The sequence below is a fragment of the Lolium perenne genome, chromosome 1 (assembly GCF_019359855.2).
Source record: "Lolium perenne isolate Kyuss_39 chromosome 1, Kyuss_2.0, whole genome shotgun sequence".
NCBI classification, from domain to species: Eukaryota; Viridiplantae; Streptophyta; class Magnoliopsida; order Poales; family Poaceae; genus Lolium; species Lolium perenne.
Genome location: NC_067244.2, coordinates 268,301,883 through 268,322,138, shown reverse-complemented (window position 1 = coordinate 268,322,138; position 20,256 = coordinate 268,301,883). Strand labels below are relative to the sequence as shown.

The 20,256-nt window shown below is 49.7% G+C and overlaps 1 protein-coding gene across 1 annotated transcript; it reads left to right on the top strand.

Moving 5' to 3' along the window:
• Nucleotides 1–258: 258 nt before the first annotated feature.
• On the top strand, nt 259–18,932 carry LOC139835007 (uncharacterized). The gene is made up of 8 exons (XM_071824948.1): nt 259–504; nt 15,439–15,812; nt 15,884–16,114; nt 16,271–16,436; nt 16,564–16,636; nt 16,715–17,110; nt 17,470–17,701; nt 18,908–18,932. Exons 1-8 carry the CDS (start codon nt 259–261, stop codon nt 18,930–18,932), a joined length of 1,743 nt encoding a protein of 580 aa, XP_071681049.1.
• Nucleotides 18,933–20,256: the final 1,324 nt, after the last annotated feature.

Here is a 20,256-nt window from a genome sequence, read left to right as displayed (position 1 = left end):
CAGCCAGAGTTCCATGGGATCCAAGTGAATGATCAGCCTGGCGGCGAGATGCAATGGATCATTACTGCAGATCTGAGGGGAAACATGGAGTCTCCCACCTCGGAGAGAATCCTGTTCTCTTTCCGTGAGAGCAACTGGCTTGATGGGCTTGCATGAGGCCTGCAGGAGGCACTAGCACGCCTCTGCGGACAGAACGCGGTGCGCCTGCTTGCGTCCCGTTTCGCTCACCTAGTGAAGCGTGATGCCGCAGGAATACCCATGGCTCTGCAGTCTCACCCTGAGTTGAGGCACCACGCCGAGCATCTAGACTTCATGCTGTATCATACTCAGCAGGATCTGGATAACGCCCGGATGTACGCGAACCAGACTCACCTCGCACTGGCCACTCATGGAGATGCTATCAAGATGCTGTCCAGGGACCGCAACAAGCTTCGCCTGCGGTGTGCGAAGAAGGATGCTACTATCACGCGCCTTCGCGCTCAGATAGCGTCACTTGAGACCACTGTCAAGGCCCAGGAGGAGCAGCTGCAGGAGATGGAGGAAGACGAAGCCGGTATCGATATTCAGGGAGGAGGAGCCTTCCTGAGTGACGATGACGACTTCGAGGAGGACGAGTTCACTGAGGAGGAGGATTACGCGTTCCTGGAGCCAGGGCCTGATGATGTCGTTCCCATCGACATTGAGGATGAGAGTAGCCACACCTGAGCACTGATGTAGGCATGAGTTGTATCCCGTCATTTGTATCGTAGCATGTGAAATGGTTCTTAAAACCATTGGAGTGTTGGACGGTTAGTTTGTAATGTGTTATGTGGAATGAATGAATGTTTGTGTGTGTCATCCAAAGTATTCAAGTTTTTAGAAGTTTTTTGAACACATTAAAAATAAACCATAGAATTTCCCTCTTATCTTATAATCTCCTGTATATTCAGATGGCCCCTCCCAATCGCAACAACAACGATGCCATGATGCAACTGCTGCAAACCCTGCTTCAAGACAGGGAGACTGAAAGAGCTGAACGTCAAGCCAACATCGCAGCTTTGCAAAACCTTGCTAACCAAGGCCATGGGAATCATGATCATCCCGGATCCAAACTCAAGAACTTCCAGAATACCAACCCTCCGGTGTTGAGCAAGACTGAAGAACCCCTCGACGCCGACGACTGGCTCCAGACTATGGAGAACAACTTGGAGGTCGCTGGAGTTGAAGCCAATGAGAAGGTCCTGTTTGCAACCCACTACCTTGCCGGACCAGCCTGAGCCTGGTGGACCAGCACCCGTGCCATGAACGGAGGTCAAGTCATGACTTGGGCAGATTTCAAGCTCAAGTTTAGCAAGTACCATGTGCCCCCGGGTCTTATCAAGAAGATGCGGGATGAATTCCGCGAACTCAAGCAAGGACGGATGACGGTGGTAGAATACCGCGACAGGTTCCTTACACTGTCAAGGTACGCCCCTGATGAGACTGACACCACTGAGAAGAGGCAGGAGAGATTCCTGAACGGACTGCATGATGAGATGCAGACTGTCCTAGTCAACATCCCCTTTGCCGACCTTGAAGCCCTTGTTGACTCCGCCATTCAGATGGAGGGCAAGTTAAACCAAGCCAACGAGAACCGCAAACACCGCATGATGCACCAGAGTGGGCCCAGTAATACTCCAAAGTATCGCCCCAGCTCAAGCGGAGGTTTTGCCCCCAGATGCAGACTTCACGCCCCGGTTTTCAGAACCGGAGTGGAGGAAACCCCAGGCCAGGAGGCCATCCCAACCACAACCACAACTACCAGAGCAACACCAACAACTTCAACCGTGCCCCAATGAGAGCCCCCAACACTAACAACAACAACACCAACACCGCTCCAAGGATTGGGAGCAACGCCATCCCCGTCGCAACCAAGGACAAGTCCACCATCACTTGCTATGAGTGTGGTGTAGTGGGACACTACTCCAACGAGTGCCCCAAGAGACTCGCCAAGCTCGCTGGCAACACCGCTGCACCAGTTTAGCAGCAACGCCGCTTCTCCACCGGAAAGAAGTTCGCCCCCAACAACCCCAATAACCGCAACGACCGTCTCTTCCACATGAACGCCGAAGAAGCCCAGGAAGCACCAGATGTTGTACTGGGTATGTTTCCTGTCAACTCAGTACCTGCCAGAGTGTTGTTTGATTCCGGAGCATCTCATTCTTTTGTCACTGAAGACTTTGCATCAACAAGTAAAATTCAACCTCTCAGTTTGAAACATGTCATGATAGTTCAAATCCCCGGATCAACCACTAAAGCCAGAAAATTTTGTAAAAATGTACCCATCAGAATACATGAAGTAGATTTCTATGCCAACCTGATAATTCTGGGAACCAAAGGTTTGGAAATAGTGCTGGGAATGGATTGGATGGCCAAGCATCATGGAATGATTGACTGTGCCAAGAATGCCATCACCATGACCAGTAGCACCGGTATCATAGTAGAACATGTCTCTGAACTGCTACCCAGAAAATTTACCTGCAACCAGAGTGTAGCCAAGCCAACCTTGGATCAGATCAGGGTCGTTTGTCGATATCCTGATGTGTTTCCTGATGGTTTACCCGGTATGCCCCCAGATCGGGATATCGAGTTTATCATCGAGTTAATCCCCGGAACCGGACCTATAGCCCAGAGAGCGTATAGCATGAACCCAGCAGAGCTAGTGGAGCTGAAGAAGCAACTGGATGAACTGTTAGCCAAAGGTCTGATTCGACCAAGTGCATCGCCTTGGAGATCCCCAGTCCTGTTTGTGGACAAGAAAGACGGTGCCAGTCGTTTATGTACGGACTATCGTAAGCTTAATGATGTCACCATCAAGAACAAATACCCCTTGCCAAAGATAGAAGACCTGTTTGACCAGCTGACCGGTGCAATAGTATTCTCAAAGATTGATCTCAGGACTGGATATCACCAGCTGAAGATTCGTGCATCGGACATTCCCAAAACTGCCTTTACCACCAGATATGGATTGTACGAGTACAATGTCATGTCATTTGGATTGACCAATGCCCCCGCTTATTTCATGAATCTCATGAATAAGATCTTCATGAACTTTCTGGATAAGTTTGTCGTCGTTTTCATCGATGACATCCTAATCTACTCCAAGTCTGAGGAAGAACATGAGCAACACCTAGAAGCTGTCCTAGAGACCCTTAGAGAACATAAGCTGTATGCTAAGTTCAGCAAATGTGAGTTTTGGCTGAAGGAAGTAGGATTCCTGGGACATATCTTGTCTGCAGGAGGAATTGCTGTAGATCCCGCCAAAATCAAGATTGTTGCAGAATGGAAAGCCCCAACCACTCAGACCGAGGTCCGCGCTTTTCTTGGATTAGCCGGATATTACCGCAGATTTGTAGAAGGCTTTTCGAGCATCGCTCGACCAATGACCCAGCTGCTGAAGAAGGACAAGAAGTTCGAATGGACTGACAAATGTGAGGAGAGTTTCCAACAACTCAAGCTTAGACTGACCTCAGCCCCAATTCTGATCATGGCGGACATCACCAAACCCTTTGACGTTTACTGCGATGCATCCAAGATTGGTCTCGGATGTGTGCTTATGCAAGAAGGCAAAGTGATATCTTATCTGTCCCGGCAACTGAAGCAGCATGAGCAGAACTACCCAACCCATGACCTCGAACTCGCAGCCGTAGTTTTAGCACTGAAGGTGTGGCGTCATTACCTCATGGGTAACCGCTGCGAGATCTATTCGGATCACAAGAGCCTGAAGTATATCTTTACCCAGAAGGAGCTGAACATGAGGCAGAGAAGATGGTTAGAACTAATCAAAGATTATGATATGGAGATTCACTACCACCCCGGCAAGGCCAATGTGGTAGCGGATGCGTTGAGTAGACTGCCATGTCAGTTAAACTCAATGATAGCCGAAGAACAACCCAGCCTATACCAGGAGTTTGAGCAGTTTAGAATGGAGTTAGTCAGTGAAGGATTCCTAGCCAGCATGGAGCTACAACCCACCTTGATTGGTCAGATCAAGGAAGCTCAGAAGGGAAATGCCAGCATTGATGGAATCAAGACTCAGATAGCCGCAGGAAAGGCACCGGGATTCACCATAGATGAAGAAGGAGTCCTTTGGTACAACGGACGCCTGTGTGTACCGTCAGACTCAGAGTTGAAGCAAGTGATTTTGAAGGAAGCCCATGACACCTTATACTCTATTCACCCCGGAGGTACCAAGATGTACCAAGACCTGAAGGAACAATTTTGGTGGCATGGAATGAAGAGGGAGATCGGAAGCTACATCGCTAAGTGTGATATCTGTCAGCGAGTCAAGGCAGAACATCAGCGACCCGCAGGACTGCTGCAACCACTACAGATTCCAGAATGGAAGTGGGACTCTGTAGGAATGGACTTTATCACAGGGTTGCCCAAATCCAGCAAAGGCAATGATTCTATATGGGTAGTTGTTGATAGACTGACCAAGGTAGCCCATTTCATCGCTGTCAAGACCACCTACCAAGGCCCAAAGTTAGCTGAGCTGTACATCTCTAGAATAGTCGCTCTGCACGGAACCCCGAAGTCTATAGTGTTAGATAGAGGTTCACAATTCACCTCAAGGTTCTGGCAGAAGGTGCATGAAGGACTAGGAATCCGTCTGAATTTCAGCACCGCCTATCACCCGCAGACCGATGGACAGACCGAGAGAGTCAACCAGATATTGGAGGACATGCTGAGAGCCTGTGTACTGGAATATGGATCTAAGTGGGAAGACTGCTGATGCGTGTAGTTGACACGTCCGTTGGGAACCCCAAGAGGAAGGTGTGATGCGCACAGCGGCAAGTTTCCCTCAGTAAGAAACCAAGGTTTAATCGAACCAGTAGGAGTCAAGAAGCACGTTGAAGGTTGATGGCGGCGGGATGTAGTGCGGCGCAACACCAGAGATTCCGGCGCCAACGTGGAACCTGCACAACACAACCAAAGTACTTTGCCCCAACGAAACAGCGAGGTTGTCAATCTCACCGGCTTGCTGTAACAAAGGATTAGATGTATAGTGTGGATGATGATTGTTTGCAGAAAACAGTAGAACAGTATTGCAGTTGATTGTATTTCAGTATAGAGAATTGGACCGGGGTCCATAGTTCACTAGAGGTGTCTCTCCCATAAGATAAGCAGCATGTTGGGTGAACAAATTACAGTTGGGCAATTGACAAATAGAGAGGGCATGACCATGCACATACATATTATGATGAGTATTGTGAGATTTAATTGGGCATTATGACAAAGTACATAGACCGCTATCCAGCATGCATCTATGCCTAAAAAGTCCACCTTCAGGTTATCATCCGAACCCCCTCCAGTATTAAGTTGCTAACAACAGACAATTGCATTAAGTATTGCGCGTAATGTAATCAGTGACTACATCCTTGAACATAGCACCAATGTTTTATCCCTAGTGGCAACAGCACATCCATAATCTTAGAGGTTCTTGTCACCCCTCCAGATTCACGGAGACATGAACCCACTATCGAGCATAAATACTCCCTCTTGAGGTTACTAGCATCAACTTGGCCAGAGCATCTACTAATAACGGAGAGCATGCAAGATCATAAACAACACATAGACATGACTTTGATAATCAACATAACAAGTATTCTCTATTCATCGGATCCCAACAAACGCAACATATAGAATTACAGATAGATGATCTTTATCATGTTAGGCAGCTCACAAGACCCGACAATTAAGCACAATGAGGAGAAGACAACCATCTAGCTACTGCTATGGACCCATAGTCCAGGGGTAGACTACTCACTCATCACTCCGGAGGCGACCATGGCGGCGTAGAGTCCTCCGGGAGATGAATCCCCTCTCCGGCAGGGTGCCGGAGACGATCTCCTGAATCCCCCGAGATGGGATTGGCGGCGGCGGCGTCTTAGTAAGGTACTGGGGGTTTCGCGATGGAGGCTTTAAGTAGGCGGAAGGGCAGGTCAAGAGGCGGCACGAGGGGCCCACACTACAGGCCGGCGCGGCTAGGGCTTGGGCCACGCCGCCCTAGGGTGTGGCCACCTCGTGGCCCCACTTCGTCTCCTCTTCGGTCTTCTGGAAGCTTCGTGGCAAAATAGGACCCTGGGCGTTGATTTCGTCCAATTCCGAGAATATTTCTTTACTAGGATTTCTGAAACCAAAAATAGCAGAAAACAGAATCGGCACTTCGGCATCTTGTTAATAGGTTAGTTCCAGAAAATGCACGAATATGACATAAAGTGTGCATAAAACATGTAGATAACATCAATAATGTGGCATGGAACATAAGAAATTATCGATACGTCGGAGACGTATCAGCATCCCCAAGCTTAGTTCTGCTTGTCCCGAGCAGGTAAAACGATAACAAAGATAATTTCTGGAGTGACATGCCATCATAACCTTGATCATACTATTTGTAAAGCATATGTAGTGAATGCAGTGATCAAAACAATGTATATGACATGAGTAAACAAGTGAATCATATAGCAAAGACTTTTCATGAATAGTACTTCAAGACAAGCATCAATAAGTCTTGCATAAGAGTTAACTCATAAAGCAATAATTCAAAGTAAAGGTATTGAAGCAACACAAAGGAAGATTAAGTTTCAGCGGTTGCTTTCAACTTATAACATGTATATCTCATGGATATTGTCAACATAGAGTAATATAACAAGTGCAATATGCAAGTATGTGGGAATCAATGCACAGTTCACACAAGTGTTTGCTTCTTGAGATGGAGAGAAATAGGTGAACTGACTCAACAATGAAAGTAAAAGAATGGTCCTCCATAGAGGAAAAGCATTGATTGCTATATTTGTGCTAGAGCTTTTATTTTGAAAACATGAAACAATTTTGTCAACGCTAGTAATAAAGCATATGTATCATGTAAATTATATCTTACAAGTTGCAAGCCTCATGCATAGTATACTAATAGTGCCCGCACCTTGTCCTAATTAGCTTGGACTACCGGATCATCGCAATACACATGTTTTAACCAAGTGTCACAATGGGGTACCTCCATGCCGCCTGTACAAAGGTCTAAGGAGAAAGCTCGCATTTTGGATTTCTCGCTTTTGATTATTCTCAACTTAGACATCCATACCGGGACAACATAGACAACAGATAATGGACTCCTCTTTTATGCATAAGCATGTGGCAACAATTATTATTCTCATATGAGATTGAGGATATATGTCCAAAACTGAAACTTCCACCATGAATCATGGCTTTAGTTAGCGGCCCAATGTTCTTCTCTAACAATATGCATGCTTAACCATAAGGTGGTAGATCTCTCTTACTTCAGACAAGACGGACATGCATAGCAACTCACATGATATTCAACAAAGAATAGTTGATGGCGTCCCCAGAAACATGGTTATCGCACAACAAGCAACTTAATAAGAGATAAAGTGCATAAGTACATATTCAATGCCACAATAGTTTTTAAGCTATTTGTCCCATGAGCTATATATTGCAAAGGTGAATGATGGAATTTTAAAGGTAACACTCAAGCAATTTACTTTGGAATGGCGGAGAAATACCATGTAGTAGGTAGGTATGGTGGACACAAATGGCATAGTGGTTGGCTCAAGTATTTTGGATGCATGAGAAGTATTCCCTCTCGATACAAGGTTTAGGCTAGCAAGGTTATTTGAAACAAACACAAGGATGAACCGGTGCAGCAAAACTCACATAAAAGACATATTGTAAACATTATAAGACTCTACACCGTCTTCCTTGTTGTTCAAACTCAATACTAGAAATTATCTAGACCTTAGAGAGACCAAATATGCAAACCAAATTTTAGCATGCTCTATGTATTTCTTCATTAATGGGTGCAAAGCATATGATGCAAGAGCTTAAACATGAGCACAACAATTGCCAAGTATCACATTATCCAAGACATTATAGCAATTTTACTACATGTATCATTTTCCAATTCCAACCATATAACAATTTAACGAAGAAGGAACTTCGCCATGAATACTATGAGTAAAGCCTAAGGACATACTTGTCCATATGCTACAGCGGAGCGTGTCTCTCTCCCATAAAGTGAATGCTAGGATCCATTTTATTCAAACAAAACAAAAACAAAAACAAACCGACGCTCCAAGCAAAGCACATAAGATGTGATGGAATAAAAATATAGTTTCAGGGGAGGAACCTGATAATGTTGTCGATGAAGAAGGGGATGCCTTGGGCATCCCCAAGCTTAGACGCTTGAGTCTTCTTAGAATATGCAGGGGTGAACCACCGGGGCATCCCCAAGCTTAGAGCTTTCACTCTCCTTGATCATATTGCATCATACTCCTCTCTTGATCCTTGAAAACTTCCTCCACACCAAACTCGAAACAACTCATTAGAGGGTTAGTGCACAATAAAAATTAACATGTTCAGAGGTGACATAATCATTCTTAACACTTCTGGACATTGCATAAAGCTAATGGATATTAATGGATCAAAGAAATTCATCCAACATAGCAAAAGAGGCAATGCGAAATAAAAGGCAGAATCTGTCAAAACAGAACAGTTCGTATTGACGAATTTTAAAATGGCACCAGACTTGCTCAAATGAAAATGCCCAAATTGAATGAAAGTTGCGTACATATCTGAGGAGCACGCACGTAAATTGGCATATTTTTCTGAGCTACCTACAGGGAGGCAGGTCGAAATTCGTGACAGCAAAGAAATCTGAAACTGTGCAGTAATCCAAATCTAGTATGAACTTTTCTATCAACGACTTTACTTGGCACAACAAAACACAAAACTAAGATAAGGAGAGGTTGCTACAGTAGTAAAAAACTTCCAAGACACAAAATAAAAACCAAGTACTGTAGTAAAAACCATGGGTTGTCTCCCATAAGCACTTTTCTTTAACGCCTTTCAGCTAGGCGCAGAAAGTGTGTATCAAGTATTATCAAGAGATGAAGCATCAACATCATAATTTGTTCTAATAATAGAATCATATGGTAACTTCATTCTCTTTCTAGGGAAGTGTTCCATACCTTTCTTGAGAGGAAATTGATATTTTATATTACCTTCCTTCATATCAATAGTAGCACCAACAGTTCGAAGAAAAAGTCTTCCCAATATAATGGGACAAGATGCATTGCATTCAATATCCAAGACAACAAAATCAACGGGGACAAGGTTATTGTTAACGGTAATGAGAACATTATCAACTTTCCCCAAGATCACATAAAGCATTACAATCAAAATCATTGACCCTCATTTTAATGATGGGTTCCCAACCATCCTCTAGCTTTCTAGGAATAGAGGCTTCGCGCTCTAGTTTCTCTTCTCTAGCTTTTATGAGAGCATTTGTAATATGTTGCGTGAAAGCCAAATTTATAGCACTAGCATTAGGACTTTTAGCAAGTTTTTGCAAGAACTTTATAACTTCAGAGATGTGGCAATCATCAAAATCTAAATCATTATGAGCTACAGCAATGGGATCATCATCCCCAAGGTTGGAAAAAATTTCAGCAGTTTTATCACAAGCAGTTTCAGCAGTTTTAGCAGTTTCAGACAGTTTCTCGCGCTTTGCATCAGTAGTGGAAACATTGCTAACACCAATTCTTTTATTAGTAATAGTAGGAGGTGCAGCAACTTGTGTAGCATTAGCATTACTAGTGGTGGTAATAGTCCAAACTTTAGCTACATTTTTCTCTTTAGCTAGTTTTTCATTTTCTTCTCTATCCCACCTAGCACGCAATTCAGCCATTAATCTTATATTCTCATTAATTCTAACTTGGATGGCATTTGCTGTAGTAACAATTTTATTTTCAATATCCCTATTAGGCATAACTTTCGATTTCAAAAGATCAACATCAGAGGCAAGACTATCAACCTTAGAAGCAAGTATATCAATTTTCCCAAGCTTTTCTTCAACAGATTTGTTAAAAGCAGTTTGTGTACTAATAAATTCTTTAAGCATGGTTTCAAGTCCAGGGGGTGTGTTCCTATTATTATTGTAAGAATTCCCATAAGAATTAGCATAACCGTTACCATTATTATAAGGATATGGCCTATAGTTATTACTAGAATTGTTCCGATAAGCATTGTTGTTGAAATTATTATTTTTAATGAAGTTTACATCAACATGTTCTTCTTGTGCAACCAATGAAGCTAACGGAACATTATTAGGATCAACATTTGTCCTATCATTCACAAGCATAGACATAATAGCATCAATCTTATCACTCAAGGAAGAGGTTTCTTCGACAGAATTTACCTTCTTACCTTGTGGAGCTCTTTCCGTGTGCCATTCAGAGTAGTTTATCATCATATTATCAAGAAGCTTTGTTGCTTCACCAAGAGTGATGGACATAAAGGTACCTCCAGCAGCTGAATCCAATAGGTTCCGCGAAGAAAAATTCAGTCCTGCATAAAAGGTTTGGATGATCATCCAAGTAGTCAGTCCATGGGTTGGGCAATTTTTAACCAGAGAATTCATTCTTTCCCAAGCTTGAGCAACATGTTCAGTATCCAATTGTTTAAAATTCATTATGCTACTCCTCAAAGATATAATTTTAGCAGGGGGATAATATCTACCAATAAAAGCATCCTTGCATTTAGTCCATGAATCAATACTATTCTTAGGCAGAGATAGCAACCAATCTTTAGCTCTTCCTCTTAATGAGAAAGGGAACAATTTTAATTTTATAATGTCACCATCTACATCTTTATATTTTTGCATTTCACACAATTCAACAAAATTATTGAGATGGGCAGCAGCATCATCAGAACTAACACCAGAAAATTGCTCTCGCATAACAAGATTCAGTAAAGCAGGTTTAATTTCAAAAAATTCTACTGTAGTAGCAGGTGGAGCAATAGGTGTGCATAAGAAATCATTATTATTTGTGGTTGTGAAGTCACACAACTTAGTGTTTTTAGGAGTATTCATTTTAGCAGTAGTTAATAAAGCAAACTAGATAAAGTAAATGCAAGTAACTAATTTTTTTGTGTTTTTGATATAGCAAACAAGATAGCAAATAAAGTAAAGCTAGCAAATAATTTTTTTTGTGTTTTGATATAATGCAGCAAACAAAGTAGTAAATAAAATAAAGCAAGACAAAAACAAAGTAAAGAGATTGGGAAGTGGAGACTCCCCTTGCAGCGTGTCTTGATCTCCTCGGCAACGGCGCCAGAAATTTGCTTGATGCGTGTAGTTGACACGTCCGTTGGGAACCCCAAGAGGAAGGTTGTGACGCCCCGGAACCGGTACCATGAGGATCCCAGCGATCCCGCCGAAATCCGCACGATATCGATTCCGACACGCCCTCCGACACGACGTGCACGACAAAGCACACGTGATGCCAGAGGAATTACCACGAGTAGTAACATTACAACATGTTTACAATAGAGCCCACAAGATACATATATTACAACAACGACTCCAGCGAGTCAAGATACAAATAGATACATACAAAGATCCAAATCATACAGAAGATCGAATACGTCCGAGTACGGACAAGATACAAATTGGACTAAGAGTCCTGAAGATAACCAGTGGCGTCCATAACCCTGCCCAGGCCAAGCCGGAAGGGTAACCTTGCTAACGTCGTCTTCATCGAACATATCTTCATACCTGCCCGGTTATATCCCGTAGAAGCAGCAATAAGTACGGGTTCGTACTTAACAAGACTTCAAGACGTATAAGCATTCGTCAACCAGTCGTCCTTTGTACTTGAGGCACGCAGGGGACTTAGAGGACGCAAGAGGAACGTCATGGACAATATGGTGGGGTTAAGCGGCAACGCGCAAGCACTAAAAACCTATAGAGACACTCTACAACATTCGTCTAATCAGAGAAGGTGAGAGAGCGCACAATCTAACAGTTCTATACTCTGCAAACATAACACAGCCAATGTGTTCCCCCCTCGCCAGGAGGTACTTACAAAGGCACTCACACGGTTGTCAAGTTTTAACCATTTATTATTGAAGTCGTGCTAACTTACTACACAAGTTATTATGATTGAAACAACAGGTGTAAGTTGTCTATGGTCGAGTCATACAGCTCCAAGTCGTCCATAACCGTGGACGCGGCTTATCGATAAGATTGTAACCCTGCAGGGGTGCCCAAATGTGCCCACACGCACGCTCAACCCACTTACGACAGGTGGATATCACGACACGCACTCTCCTTCACCACAACAATGTCCAGGAAGCCACCTAACTAAGTTAACCCGTTTCGGAGCCCGATCGAAACTCCGAAGCGGACTCAGCTATTGTGACTGCGTGCTAGGTGGACAGTGCCCAGCGGGATGACCACTTCGCAGTGGCACCGCATCCTACGAATGTGCAAGAGACAACGGGGTTACAAGGCACATAGCTTCCCCAAAAGTAACATCATATCATCCGACCACAAAGAAACATGCTTGCACGCCCGGGAGAAACAAAACAAACATCCAAACTAGTTGTGGCCACTGGACAAAGCTGTAGATTCCAGCAGTGGTCGAGGGGAGACCCGGTAAGCATACCCACGTGTGGTTAGAGCGCTCAGTCTCGGAACAGATAACAAGAACTCGGGGTCCTAAGATATTTAGGAAACACAAGTGAGCCGTCACAAAACGATCAGCTGACCCACCGATGCCTCCGCTAAACAATTATCAACAACTAAAGTAACCATGATTCTTCCCAACATATAACCCAATAAGATAACAACAACAGTAACAAGATGAGACAGCACTAGCATGTACTACGACTCGCAAGGGCAGACTCGATAACCAAACAATAGCCGTAGGAGGTGGTGGTGGCAATATGGGCTGCTTGAGGTAACAAGTGGAAAGGACACGTGACAAGAATGCAACTTAAGGATAGCATGAGGGAGAAGGCAAAATAAAATAGGTGAGCGACTTCTGCAGGGGCAGGAGTATAGGGGAAATGCTTGCCTGTTAAAGCTTGTCGAGGAACAACCGAAGAACTTGGCGTATCTCACCACACCACTTCGCGATCCTATCCGGGAAGAAGCAAAGCGCTACAACAAACAACGGATGCAAATCTTACAACTACGGAAAAGAAGATCCAGCATGATCAAGATGATATGCATGACATGGCAAACATGATGCGATGCAACTTATTCATATTAATCGGAGTCAGAACCCCGGACAAACAATTTAGAGTTGGAGTTGCATTTGTGATACGTCTCCAACGTATCGATAATTTCTTATGTTCCATGCCACATTATTGATGTTATCTACATGTTTTATGCACACTTTATGTCATATTCGTGCATTTTCTGGAACTAACCTATTAACAAGATGCCGAAGCGCCAGTTGCTGTTTTCTGCTGTTTTTGGTTTCAGAAATCCTAGTAAGGAAATATTCTCGGAATTGGACGAAATCAAAGCCCAGGGGCCTATTTTTCCACGAAGCTTCCAGAAGTCCGAAGACGAAACGAAGAGGGGCCACGGGGTGGCCAAACCCTAGGGCGGCGCTGTCGTGGATGTAACCACGGCAGATGCTACAGGGGGTAGCACTTCATTGATGCGAGGGGAAGGGAACATTGCCATCTACGGGTCGAGGTGCAAGAGACGCAAGGGTTTTACCCAGGTTCAGCCCCTCCGGAGAGTAAAAGGCCTACGTCCTGCTAGATCTTTATTGCTCAGTGGAGAATTACAATGGGGGGGCTCAGTCGGCGGCTACGCCGAGAGCTTACAGGGGGAGATTGGATCTTGAGTAAGGGTCCTCTAGGGTTTAAGCTCGGGGGTTTATATAAGCACCCCCGGCCTAGGGTTACATGGAGATAACTCCGAATCATATCAGTTGCTACTAATCCGGGATCCGCTATCCCTCTCGCAAGTAATCTTCTTGTCCAGCCGTGTGGACCTCCTCCTTGGGATCACGGCCCGCCGCTTAGGGCCTGGGCCGCTTAGGCGACTGGCGATCCACCCAAGCCTCTATCTTCATGGCGACTGGGACTGGCGACCCACCCCCTATGGGCATATCCCCATCAGTAGTCCCCAAGCGCGGTGGTGAAGAAGCGCGGATCTGGAACAAGTCTTGGAGAGGCGCGGTGATGGATCAAGATGAGTCGCCGCCGGGCTTCCAAAGATAAAGTCGCGGGTGCGGTGGCAGTCTCAGTCGCCATAATTTGATCAGTCAGTCGGCGTGTGACAGTCGGCTCTAGCCAGTCGCCGTTTGCCAGTCGACGCGTAGTCACCATAGAGACACGTGGAGAGGCCAACGGCTAGATTTCACGTTGACCGAGGCGCACACCGTTTGCATGTTGTTGACCGTTGGGCTCGACGTGACCGCTAACGGCTAGTTTAACGGCTATTCAGCCGGTGACGGCGCAGATCTCGACCGTTGATTGCGAGGCGGCGATTCCGGGACAATTCAACGAACAGATCTCATCCTCAATCTGAGCGAGTGCGGGCGATATAAAGGGTCGCCCCTAGGATTAGGGTTCAACACTCCTCCGCATTCATCCCCCATCTTCTCTTCATCTCATCTTCATTCCACACTCCACACGCATCCATGGCGGCGAAGGGTTGGGGCAAGTCGAAGGTCACGCGGGAGTCTCTCCTCCCGTACGTCGCCTCCGGAGTCATCCCGGAGTTCAACCAAGAGCGATGGCGGGTTCCGCCGGCGAACGAGACGGAGCCCTCCCACGGCCCGGGAGTTCGTGGATCTTCATGAGCTTCCTCGATCGCGGGTTCGCTCTCCCCACCTCCGATTTCCTCCGGCAGTTGCTGGCCTTCTACAGCATCAAGGTTTCCGACCTCGGGCCGCACAGCGTCCAGCAGATTTCTCTGTTCGTGGCGCTGTGCGAATGCTACTTGGGCTGTCCGCCCTACTTCCCGCTGTGGGTGTCCATCTTCCACGGGCGGGCGACTCGGGCCAGCAAGAACAGCGAAGCACTCATCCCGAACGGGGATCACCTTCCAGTGTGAAGTCCGGGGAAAGCTTCATCGACATGGCGCTCCCCAAGAAGGCGCAGCCGCTGTGGCGTCGTTTCTGGTTCTACGCCAAGGAGTACACTCCCCCGGGCGAGGTATGCATTCCCCAATACAGTCCCGAGCCGAGCGTCCCGCGGCGCCTCAATGTCCGGTCGCTGCCGCGCGAGCAGGAGAAGGTGGTGAAGGATATGCGCCAAGCGATCCAGGCGCTAAAAGATGACGGCCTGACGGCGGTCGACATGTACAACTGTTGGCTTGGCCGGCGGCTGATCCCCCTGCGGTGCCGAGCTCACCCCATGTGGGAGTACCGGGGACAGAACGACCGCACCCGGTCGACGGCGACCGAGTGGGACGAGGGCGAGTACCGGAAGGCGCTCGCTAAGATCACCACTGCCACCTTTACCTCCTTCGAGGACGGCTTGCAGCCCTACACCGAAGACACCCCAGCGCCTCAGGTAATGCTTCGCATGGCGACTCCGCACGGCTTAGCCGCGCTTCTTCCTTTCTGACTTGTTCCTTTGATTCGATTGCAGCGTTGGCGGAAGATCGCGGACCACCTCCCTCCTCTCGCCGGAAAGGAACCACCGGAGATGACCGAAGGCGAGGAGGAAGAGGTCGACGAGGAGGAGGAGCGCACCGAGTCGGACTCGGAGGCGCGGGACTTCATCAGACTCCCGCGCGGGTCGAAGAGGGGTGCCGAGTCCTCGTCCCAGGGCGCGGCTGAAGAGGAGGCGACCTCCCGTCCGGAGGACAAGGCGGAGCCCTCCAAGGAAGGGGCCGAGCCGCTATCGAAGCGACTGCGCCCCACTCTCCTGGAAGGGTCCATGAGGCTTCAGCGTCCCTTGAAGGACGCGATCGATGCGGGAGCTCGGGCCGGTCCGGGCGTAAAAGCGATTCCCACGGTGAAGTAAGTATTTCTTGTCGAATTTATCCTTCCTGCGACTGGACTGAGTGTCGACTCACCTCGCCTCTCTGTAGGTCCAAGAAGAAGACCTTGGCGAAGCCGCCCGCGGCCGGGGTGGCGGCCACGAGGGCGGCCGAGGCAAAGAAGAAAGCCGCGGAGAGGAAGGCGGCGCCGTCCGACCTTGGGGGTGCGGGGTCGGCTCCAGAAGAGCCCGCCGCCGGGAGTCAAGCGGAGAAGGAGAGCACTAGCCACGTCGAGCCCACCGCCAACGTTTTTCCTCTACCCAGCATGGCTCGCGGGGCATGGCGAGTGCGGCGACGGGTCCGGACGTTGCTCCGCCTGTGGTGGAGGAGGAGTCGACTGACATTGGATCGACCGAGGGGCAGAAGGCACCCGAAGTTGAAGAGGACATCGTCGAGGAGGGCGGCCTGTCGGAGCCACTGAAAGAGCGCCGGTCCAAGGCCGCCAGGGACCGCGCCCCGCCCAAAGGACACCGACACGCGGACGGGCGAGGTTCCGTCGGCCGAGGCGGTGATGCGAGCGGACGGGGCGACCGAGTCGCGTCATCCGCCGCCGTCTTCATTGACCTTCACTGAGCTCCACACGGCGCTTGGCGAGGCGCATGTGGTAAGTGTCGCTGAACACGTGGCCTAGTCACCCCCAGTCCCCGAGGGTCGACTTGGTCTGAAAGGGCGAGTCGAGTCTCTATTGCTTTTTGTTTGTTGACCTTGGCATTTTTGTTTGGTTTCCGTAGGCGGAGATTAAGCGGCTGACCGCGCTTGTGGAGGAGGCGGCGCAGAAGAACCGGAAGCTGATTGCCCTGGGCAGTAAGTCATGCCCGCTCGCCGTCCTCATTCAGTGTCACTGGCCCGGGCGTTCGTTCTCACCGTTTCCTTTTCTTGTAGCAGAGGCGCAGGCAAAGGCTCTTGCCGAGGCTCGGGAAGGGTTCGTCAAGGAGTCCTTCTACCGTGAAGCCGAGTTCCGGGCGCAGCAGGCCGAAGAGGCCCGGAAAAGGGCGAAAGCGGAGGTGGCGGAATTGACGAAGGTCCTGGAGCAGAAGGGCCGGGAGCTGGAGGACGTCATCACCGAATACAAGGTGAAGCTGGAGGCCGCGACTGATGCGCGGGACTCTGCACGTGGGGCTGCCGCGTCTCTGCGGGAGGAGGTGGCGGCCTTGAAGCAGCAGCACGCCAAAGAACTTGCTGCGGAGAAGGAGGCGTCCGAGGGCATCGTCCTGGCGGTGCAGGCCGAGAAGACCAACTTCGAGGCTTTCGTCAGGGAGATGTCGCGGCAGATTCTTGGTAAGTTCTTGTTGTCGCACTTCTTGTTTTATTTGCCGGGGGTTTGAGCATCTGAACACGGCGAGTCGGCCTCGGGGGTCAGTCCCCGAGCGTGGCGAGTTGGCCTCGGGGGCCAGTCCCTGAGCGTGGCGAGTCGGCCTCGGGGGCCAGTCCCCGAGCGTGGCGAGTCGGCCTCGAGGGTCAGTCCCCGAGCGTGGCGAGTCGGTCTCGGGGGCCAGTCCCCGAGCGTGGCGAGTCGGCCTCGGGGGCCAGTCCCCGAGCGTGGCGAGTCGGCCTCGGGGGCCAGTCCCCGAGCGTGGCGAGTCGGCGTTGAAGGGGAAGTTCTCATTTTTCCCTTTTCCTTGTGTTGTTGACTGCAGGTACGTGCGACTTCGTGGAGACGGCGACTCCACGGGAATGCCTGTCGACCGCGACCGCGCGTATCATCGCCTGCGCGGGGGAGATACTTGCCGCGCTCCAGTACCTGAGCCCGCGGGAGGTGATTCCGCGGGACACGCCATCCGTCTTCAAGGCCGTGTCCAACATTCCGGCTGTTGTTGACTGGCTTCGTCGCTCTTCCTGCCGCGTTGGCATTACCATGGCTCGAGCATGGTGCTGGCGCATTACTACGAAGGGTTCGACGTGGAGGAGGTCACCGCTGGCTTCCCCTGAGACTCGGGGAGTTCGATGTTGCCGAAGTGCTGCGGCTGATGGATGCGGTGCGCCCCTTCGCCGACCGAGTGCTCGACCGCGGACTTGGAGACTCATATCCCCAGCCAAGCGGCTCCTGGTGACGCGGAGAAGGAGCCGGGCCCGGTGGACTACCCCGCGGAGCGCCTCTTCCATGCTGCTGCCGCCGGCTCGCTGTCTACATATCCGGTCGTGGTGTACACGCCGAAATTTCGTCACGGCGATGACGGCGTCGAGCCTGTCGTAGAGGGGGCTCCGGGGTCGTCCTCGTAGTTTCTGAGTACTGTGTAAGAAGTAGCTAGATTTCTCGCGAGCGGGTGTTAGTTGTAAATAGAATGATGACTTTTGCTTAAATGTGATTCGGTGGTTGCTTTTGCATTATTTGAGACGGCGATGGATTGGAGTTGGTTGCGCCTATCCATGGCCTTCGTGTCGGTCGCCTTGCGACCACAATGAAGGCTAACCACTAGACTGTTTTACTTTTCGAGATGGTCGTCCCCGATCGCAGGACGTAGTCAGTATAGTACGAATAGCAGCCTCATGGGTGGAGAAGTGGTGTGGTGTAGTTAGCGCTGTTCGGATGTAGCGCGCCACGCGTCGAGGCTCGGTGAGCCGATCGCTAGGCGACTCCAAAGGGGATCATTGCGGGCGTATTTTCCTTGGCGAGCCGCGGGTCCGTTTTGCGGGGTCCCTAGTCGAAGTACTTAGCCACGCAATTCGCCAACCTAAGGTAGAGGAGGGCATTGGTGTGCTTTATAGCATAGCACAAGGCGGTCGCCGAGGCCCGTGGGGCTGGCCGAGCGTGCGGCCCTGCTGTGGGTTCCAGTCGCCGTTTTCACCCGATGGCGTGAGAGATGGTGGGTGACCGGGCCTGGTGTTGTGCCTCGGTCACGCCGCCATCCCGTGTTAGCCCGGCTACTTGGCCGATCGTGGACTTCTCTCTTCCAGCAGCGGCGACCGGAGGTCTCTCAGTTCCTAGTCGCTTGTCGCGGCGACTAAGCCGGTATGTCCCGGGATGAGAGATGACGATATTTGGCGGGTGAAGGAGAGGTAGTCGGAGCTTGAGATCAAAAAATGGTCGGCGATTTTTATTACCCTCTGAATTGTCGGATTACATTTTTCCCTTAGGTATAGAACCGCCGGAGGAGGTTGATGTTCCAGGGGCGCTCCACCTCTTTAGTGAGCGGCTCGCCTTTGTCGTCCTTGCGGACGTCGATGAGGTAGTAGGAGTCGTTGCCGAGTACGCGGCTGACGGCGAATGGTCCTTCCCAGGGCGGGGACAGCTTGTGCATCCCTTTCTTGTCCTGGATTAGCCGGAGTACCAGATCGCCGACTTGGAAGGAGCGACTCCGAACGCGGCGACTGTGGTAGCGACGGAGGTCCTGCTGGTAAATGGCGGTTCTGGAGAGTGCGAGGTCTCTGGCCTCGTCGAGGAGATCGATGTCATCTTGGCGAGCTCGCTCGTTGTCTTCTTCGGCGTAATTGGCGACCCGAGGTGAGTCGTAGGCGATGTCCGTGGGCATGACGGCTTCGGCGCCATATACCAGGAAGAAAGGCGTGAAGCCGGTTGACCTGTTAGGCGTTGTGCGGATGCCCCATAGTACTGAAGAGAGCTCCTCTGCCCAGCAGCCGGCTGCGCGCTCTAGGGGCACGACCAGGCGTGGTTTGAGTCCGTGCAGGATGCTCTGGTTTGCCCTTTCTCGCTTGGCCGTTCGACTCGGGGTGGGCGATCGAGGCGAGATCGAGTCGGATGCCCTTTTCTTCGCAAAAGTCAGCCATCTCCCCTTTGGCGAAGTTGGTGCCGTTGTCGGTTATGATACTGTGAGGGTAGCCGTACCGATAGATGAGCTCGCGTAGGAACTTTGTGGCCGTCTTCCCGTCGCACTTCTTTATGGGCTTTGCTTCTACCCATTTGGTGAACTTGTCCACCGCTACCAGGAGGTGAGTATATCCGCCGGGGGCCGTTTTGAATTTTCCCACCATGTCCATGCCCCATACGGCGAAGGGCCAGGTGAGGGGGATGGTCTTCAATGCCGATCCTGGCATGTGCGACTGGCTTGCATGCTTTTGGCACCCGGCGCATGAACGGACAAGGGCGATTGCGTCTTCGTGGGCTGTTGGCCAGTAGAAGCCGTGACGAAAGGCCTTGGCGACGATTGACCGCGCGCCTGCGTGGTGGCCGCAGTCCCCTGCGTGGATGTCGCGCAGAATGTTGCGCCCTTCCGCCGTGGTGACGCATCGTTGGAACACTCCCGAGACACTGCGCTTGTATAGCTCATTGTTGATGATGGTGAAGGACTTGCATCTGCGCACGATGGCGCGTGCTTTGGTTTCATCCATCGGCAGTGCCTGGCTCTCGAGGTAGCTTATGTATGGCTCGGTCCAATCGGTGCTGTCGACGGCGAGTGCGACTAAGGCGGAGTCGGGAGCAGGTGGCTCGGCAATGTCCAGCTCGCGCGGTGCGCGCACCGAGGGGT

Bases quoted from the DNA above. Each gene is read 5' to 3' on its own strand.
- LOC139835007 (XM_071824948.1), top strand. From the start codon at position 259: ATGGCTCTGCAGTCTCACCCTGAGTTGAGGCACCACGCCGAGCATCTA. The intron at 505-15,438 runs GTCAAGGCCCAG...ATTCGATTGCAG, and splicing joins TAGCGTCACTTGAGACCACT to CGTTGGCGGAAGATCGCGGA. The intron at 15,813-15,883 runs GTAAGTATTTCT...GCCTCTCTGTAG, and splicing joins AAAGCGATTCCCACGGTGAA to GTCCAAGAAGAAGACCTTGG.